General features: G+C 45.3%; 1 protein-coding gene across 1 annotated transcript; it reads right to left on the bottom strand.

Moving 5' to 3' along the window:
• Positions 1 to 2817: 2817 nt before the first annotated feature.
• LOC125946547 (uncharacterized) lies at positions 2818 to 5217 on the bottom strand. Its single transcript, XM_049670043.1, has 2 exons — positions 4978 to 5217; positions 2818 to 4443 (listed from the first exon to the last, which is right to left on the bottom strand). Exon 2 carries the CDS (start codon positions 4388 to 4390, stop codon positions 3140 to 3142), a length of 1251 nt encoding a protein of 416 aa, XP_049526000.1. The 5' UTR covers positions 4391 to 4443; positions 4978 to 5217; the 3' UTR covers positions 2818 to 3139.
• Between the last annotated feature and the right edge of the window lie 1995 nt (positions 5218 to 7212).

Genomic DNA, 7212 nt, shown 5'->3' with positions numbered 1-7212 from the left:
GAAAGGTACTTTCCGGGCACTTCAATTTCGGAATAATCTGATAGCACCTTGAAGGGAATGGAAAAACTTTATTGAGGTCATTTGGGACGTGCACTAGCACGTAGCGGGTCGCTCCCACATTGGTACAGAAATGCCTAGCCTCTCCACCACGCCGCAAGCCCGTTGGACTGCCCATCAAAATCTGGACTGCATAGAGCAGCTCCCACTTGGACGACGTAACGTCTTCGTCACTCCGTAATGCGGGGCACCACCAGAGCATGTTTTCTAAGTTGGCAAAGTCTGAGCAAAGCGCACAAGTGTTTGACGTTTGAATTTCGGGATAAATCCTGTGTAAGAGTGCAGGACTAGGGTATGCCCAGACCTGCAAGAGTGTGAGTGTCAATGCCTGAGCCCTGTTCAATTTACTGTGCAGTGGCAGATACTTACACCTCCCTAGATAAAAGTACTTAGTGAGTTCGTTGTACGAGGCAGGGAGATCCCTGTTGTCTGGAACCTCAGTGCTGCGCCATCCGGTAGCTACACTGTCGGCGACTCCTCGCACAGCTCTGTGGGCTGACTCGTTGAGGTGAGACATCGCCCTCGATCTGTCCCATGTGAGCGCGGAACCAGACGGAGGTCCACGTTTAAAATGCTGATGAAGTAAGCGCCCTCTCTATAAACCAGCCGTGTGCAGCTGTCTGCCTCAATCCATTTTTTTGTAGTGTTGTTCTGGCAATAAAGTTTGCAAATATGTTTTCCTTGACTATCCCACACTTCTACTTTGGAAAGGCATTGATAGAAAAGTAGCTCAAACTTCTGTGCCTGAAAATGCAACAGTCGCTCATTCTACCTTGACTCGTCACCACGTCGATCACAAAGCGCCACCAAATCTATGAAAGTTGTGAATTGTCACCACTGCCGTGCAGCTGCAGTAGTTTTTCTTTACTTCATATACAAATGCAGGTTGATCCTTTATTTAAATGTACCAAATAAGCAACACAGGCACCAATGAGCAAAAATTAATGAACGCAACTTTTGCAGCCTAGATACTAGCCTCCTCTCCTTGAGGTGGCTTTAATGGCACCAAGCTCGTGGGCACAATTCCAGCTTGGTAATGATTCAGAATATCAATTATGTGGATTTTGCACAATCCCAAAAGGTTCTCTGGCACCTTGTCTAACTGACCTTTCAGTGACAATAAAAAGTGTTCCTTGTTTGACATATGTACGTGTAGTTCATTGTTAATGTCTTCGAGAAGTCTGTGTTCTCTTGCGTTTTGTGTTTGGTGTCTTTTCGAGGGAAGAGGTGGGTGTGTTGAGTAAAAGGGCAGTAGAAACGTCCTGTGGAGAAGGCAAAGATGGAAAAGATCGTGGAGAGGAAGAATGAGATGCGGAGCCTGAAAGACTATTAGAGGTAGAAGGGAGAGAAATAATAGTTTTTGCTTGTGTCGTGTCTGTGTAATGTCTTTGTACCATGGGTACAAGTATTTCCAATGGACTTTCGGAATACTGGCTCAGGATTTCGGAATACTGGCTCAGTGCTAGCAAACCAGCACCCGTGCAAAACACCAGTGGCATCGCCGACATTGTGGACCTCCACTCAAGGGAATGCTGGACATTGTTTTCAAATTACTGGGCACAGCAGGTGCCACTCACAGCTGCAGAGAGAACCAAAATTTGCATAGACACGGTCGGCCCGAACAACAACCCACTGTGGAAAGCTGAAAGGACTGGCTGCCTGACAGCCTCTAACTTTCACAGAATAATGCGCTGCATAAAGCCTGATGGACTTGTTAGAGACATTTTGTATCCTCGCCAGAAAGAGAACCTTGGACCAAGTGACCCAAGATTGTATGGACTCAGAAATGAAGCGGTCGCTGTGGAGAAATACATTGCAATAATGCAGCTGTATGATAAAGACATTGAGGTCTCTGAAACCGGACTTCATGTTCATAAAGCTTACCCCTTCATAGCGGCATCACCAGACCGTTTGGTCAGAGATGGAACTGAGATGGGGCTCCTTGAGGTAAAGTGCCCTGCCTCTAAGGCAGGGCAGACCATTACCGAGGCATGCCAAGACAAAACATTTTGTTCGCAAGTGGTTGATGGTGTTGTTACTTTAAAAAGAGACCATCCTTATTTTTTTCAAATCCAGGGACAACTAGCGGTCACCGGAAAGACATGGTGTGATCTTGTTTTGTGGACGAACAGAACTGAGCTGCTGCTTAGTACCTCTGTTGAAAGGATTTATTTTCACAAAGATGTGTGGCATGAAATGCTGCAAGCACTGATATATTTTTACAAAGCTGCCATCATTCCTGAGCTCCTAACACGCCGCATGAGGCGGTTGGGTTTCCTGTATACCACAGGGGCCGGATATGTGCCTTTCAAAAAGTACGCTCAAGGCTTTTACATTGCTGAGACATCGGATGACCCAATGAAGCTATCATTAAGGAAACTGATGTAGTGGATATTGCAAATAGCAAGAAACAAGTGTCTCTAAACTGCAGTAGCATTTGGTGGCTCCACATGTTTTGTTCTTGGGTGAATGCTAAGGCTCAATACTTGTAAGGGTTTTAGCATTTCAACCACCCGATAGTTGAGAAGAAAATGTGTGCTTTGAACAGTGAAAACTGCTTGCTTTCATGCTGAAAATTTCGTATTTAACTAGCACTGCAGTCAACACTAAATATAGAAATTTGAAGCTCTCTATTTTTCTGTAAAAGTGCAATTCAATTTCGCATGCAATAACATAGGTGCAATTATATGTATGAATTACAGTGTAAAGTGCATGTCTTTTCCTTGGGTGCATTTGTAAGGATTAAATGTGTCCATTCAAACCTAGCAGAATTGCATGTTTGGGCAAGAACGACATGGCATAACAAAGAGATGATTGAAAACAATGAAGGAGAATAAAAGGTGTTTTCAAATTTATTAACGATTATCCAAACTCATTCATTCGATTGCATGTCAAGCTGTTTACTGAAAGACATTCTGGTCCAATGGCCAGAAGGACCAGAATATTCTGGACCAGGATGGAAAGCACTTCCTCTCTGGCACATTTTTTTTAAAGTTTATTTGTCCATGCAGCATATACATACATAAATTCTGACACACTGCTACCACTGCATGTTGCGGGGCTCATTGAACCTCTTCGTCCTCTATCGTCTCTTATCCTTATTTATCAGCGGCCCTCTAAAGTTTGACAAGTAGGCACATGTTGTAAAAATTGCATCTGCCAGGTCCAGCATGTTTATAGGAAATGGTTTGTCTAAAATGTGGAACTCCTTAATTCTCCTAATAACTCTCTCTATATGAACTCTCGCAATGGCAATATGCCTGGTTTCTTCAACATCCTTTCCACTCATTTGAGCTTCGCCAGTAATGCGAAAAGGAGGAATATGAAGTGAAACACCACGTGGAAGAAGGTCTTCAACTTTGAAGCCCTTATCCACCATTACACCATCGCCTGATTCCAACAAATCAAGTACACCTGACTGTTGTACAATTTCCCTGTCACTGGTTCCTCCACCATACAAAGCAGACACAAAACTCGCAAAGCAATCCGGTGTGGCTCCCACTAGGCACTTCATCGTGTTGACATGCTTATAATTGGAAAAGGTTTGTCTCTGGGCGTACACCCCTGAAGGCTTCTGGATGCGAATTTCTGTTGTATCTAATATTATGCGTGTGTTTGGATACCGTCTGAAGTGGTGTGAAATGTTGCAGTGTACATCGGAGAGGGATGGAAAGCCAGTGATATCTGTGAGGAGTCTTTCTAACATGAGAATCCATGTCGAGAAAAGGCGACTAAATGTCGACATTGGTATGGCGAAATTTCGACAAATCTCCTTCGTGGGCATGCCTGTCCACAGGCGTACCAACACCATAAACAACTGCTCTTTGGTGTTGTGCGTTTTTATCTCTTCATGCTTTTTAAGGTGTCGATTTTGATGTACGACTAGGTAAAGGAGGTTATTAAACACATCCATGGACGGTAGGCTTGTGTAATACAGCATGTCTTGTTCTGTCTTCATGTTAGAGAGACACAGTGTTGTTTCTTTCAGCTCATAGTAGCTCATTCTCCAGGTGTCAGTGTGCTGCTGTGCTGCTTTTAAATGCGACTCTAGTGTCAGGTTATATTGTTCTGCACTAGCTAAACGGGCTTCAAGTTCAGCTATTCTAAGGCTAGACACATTGTCGGGCTGGCATGCATCATGCATGGCAGAACCACTTTCAAGATTGGCTGTAGAATGCTCAGGTGCTTCACTAGCCTGGGTTTCTGCATTTTCCCCAGAGTCAAAATGAATGTGTAATACAGGAGTTTTTGGAAGTTGATGTGCTGCCTCGGGTTCCAGCACTGGGCTGCCATCGCTGTGGTGTGGTGGATCGTCCGGGACAGCTGGCACCATTGATGTGTTACTTCCTGAAGGCTGGCTGCTCTGTGTGGTTGCTGGCTTTGTATCTGAACGAAAAAAAGAAAAATGTGTAGACCTGCAGACAAAACCTAATGTTACAATCCTGCAGTTAAAACGTAAAAAAGTTGTACACATGCTTGTCAGCAACTAAGCGTGAAGTATTAAGAGGACTACCATTAATGATTGCGCACTTGCAGTACGCATTGGACTGATGCATATACTGTCGGGCGAGTTTGTGGTGTAACAAAAAGTACAACCACAGTCTTCACACAAAGCGCTAGACGCATGAACCCTGCAGTTTATTAAACGGAGTCGGAAAGCTACACAAATGTAAACAAATAGCATTTACTACTTGCTTAACCGTACGCCGATAGACTCGGAGAATACTGAACCTCCGGCAACTAGCGCCTATACAGCTTTTACTTGTGCCTTAAACCACTAATCAGAGCTGTAAATCTAATGATCACCGTCCCATCTAGTGATGATTGCTTCTGTTATTGACATTGTCCATTTATTACAGTAGGTTTATTTCAACTTGACGCATATGTGTGGATTGCCGAATAGTGTCTAACATTACTCACTTGGAAGCTGAGAACGTTTGAAAGACTGGCTCGGAGTGCTTCGTCTGTTGGCCGACCTTTCAAAACGCACAACAGCATCTCGGCGGCTCGCAGGCTTGTGCTTAAATACGGACGGGACGTTGTCGGGGTGGTCCGGAAACCTAGATGGTTCTCCTGCAAACAGAAATCGTTCTTATATTGTCCAATACTTTACCCTTCAGTCCACAATCACCGCAGCTTTATCACACACGCAGAGAGATGACCTAGCTTTATATCCGGGCAAACGTCAGTAGTCGATGCGCAACTAAAACCATTCGGGGTGTTTACATGAACCAGACAGAAGCGGGTCGATTCGACTTGTCAGCCTGGGATATGTCTGTCGAGATCATGAAAACGCGGTCACGTCGGGCTCGGTCATCCCAATTTCTGACTCGACCCGCTCACGTAGGGTTCATGTAAGTGATTTCGTTACATATCTCCCCGCTCACGCTTCGTCTTCGCGGCGACCGCACCGCGCTGTCTGCTTAGCGGGCCGCGGCCACGGTGTAAGATATATACTCTATATCTTACACCGTGGCCGCGGCACATGTCAACCACTTGCTTGTACACCACACTCATCATTCATCTGATATGACGAAGCTCGAAAAGCAACAGCTAGGAAAGGCAATGCTACAAAAGCGGCGATTGTCGACAATGCGCACCGTTTGCCCGACGTGAATGTTATCAATCCGAGCGCAGAAGGCCTTACCTAATATGAAATACTCGCTGCAAACGCGCGAGTTAGCTGTAGGCTTCCACGTCGATCCGTCAACATTTACTCAGTGCATCGTCATTCGCGGCGATTGCACCCCGCCCGCGTTATCGTTAGCACCGTTAGCGCTGTCTGCTTAGCGGGCCGCGGCACATGTCAACCACTTGCTTGTACACCACACTTATTCATCTGATATGACGAAGCTCGGAAAGGAACAGCATAGGAAAGGCATTGCTACAAAACGCAGCGATTGTCGACAATGTGCACCGTTTGGCCGACGTGAATGTTATCAAGCCGTGCACAGGAGGCCTTACCTGATATGAAATGCTCGCTGCAAACGCGCGAGTTAGCTGTAGGCTTCCACGCGATCCGTCGACATTTATTCGGCGCATCGCCTGGACCCACTTTTTTCTTTTCGCTGCGTGTAAAGAAGCTGCAGGGAAGCAAAAAAACCTGACCTTTGGAAGCTTGTTGCTGGCATTTGTGCACCCCACAGCGGCGCACCTCTGCGGCATGACAAGAAAGCTCGACAGCGGAGCGGCGAGCAGGCGAGCCTCAAAAAAACATGGCGCTCGCGTCCTTCCCGTCGTACTGTGCGCGGCCATCGCCACGCATGCGCAGAGGACCCCTTTGGAAAAGGTCAATTGTGCTTATACTGCACAAATGTATGATACATAATGCCTTTTTGACAAGTGCACTTGTCTTCACCAGGGCTACAGCTCAACTTGCTGCCATGATGTAGACAAGCCCAATGTCGAAATGTTGACTCACTTGTTTCCCTACACATACTTGCCAATTTTGTTGAACTTATAGAAATGCAAGCAAGAAATTGTGATGGTACCTGTACTGCCCTTTTGTGGCACTAAGGCACTATATGGAAGCACTGCGTAATCAAGGAGCACAGGAGGCATACATGAATGTCTTTGAAAAGATCTAAAGATTCTATAGCTACCTTGTTCCTGCACAAGAAAACTGGAAAATTACCTATAAGAGGGGTCAAGCAAGGAGAGACAATCCAATGCCATTCATTCACTGCATGCGTAGAGGAAGTATTCGAGCTATTAGACTGGGAAGGCTTAGGAGTGAGGATCAGTAGCGAATATCTTGCCAACTTTTGGTTTGTAGATGACATTGTCCTGTCCAGCAACACTGGAGATGAATTGCAACAAATGATTGAGGACCTTAAACCGAGAAAGTGTTACTCACAAGGGACTCTAATCATGAAAAGGAAATTTACAGAATAATAAACGCGTTTGAGTACATATGACAGGCATTACCAAATCCTGACTGGGAGATTACCACTGTTGTTAAAAATAAAAGTGTACAATGATTGCATTCTACCGGTGCTAACATACGGGGTAGAAATGTTGAGGCTAACAAAAGAAGCTCAAGAACAAGTTGAGGACTGTGGAAAGTGCTATGGAATGAAACATGTTATACGTAATGTTAAGAGAGCGCTTTGGATCAGAGAGCAAACAAGGATAGCCAATATTCTAGTCGACATT

Source organism: Dermacentor silvarum, chromosome 7 (genome assembly GCF_013339745.2).
Source record: "Dermacentor silvarum isolate Dsil-2018 chromosome 7, BIME_Dsil_1.4, whole genome shotgun sequence".
NCBI classification, from domain to species: Eukaryota; Metazoa; Arthropoda; class Arachnida; order Ixodida; family Ixodidae; genus Dermacentor; species Dermacentor silvarum.
The sequence above is the reverse complement of the archived record's forward strand: the minus strand, read 5'-3'. Positions and strand labels throughout refer to the sequence as shown.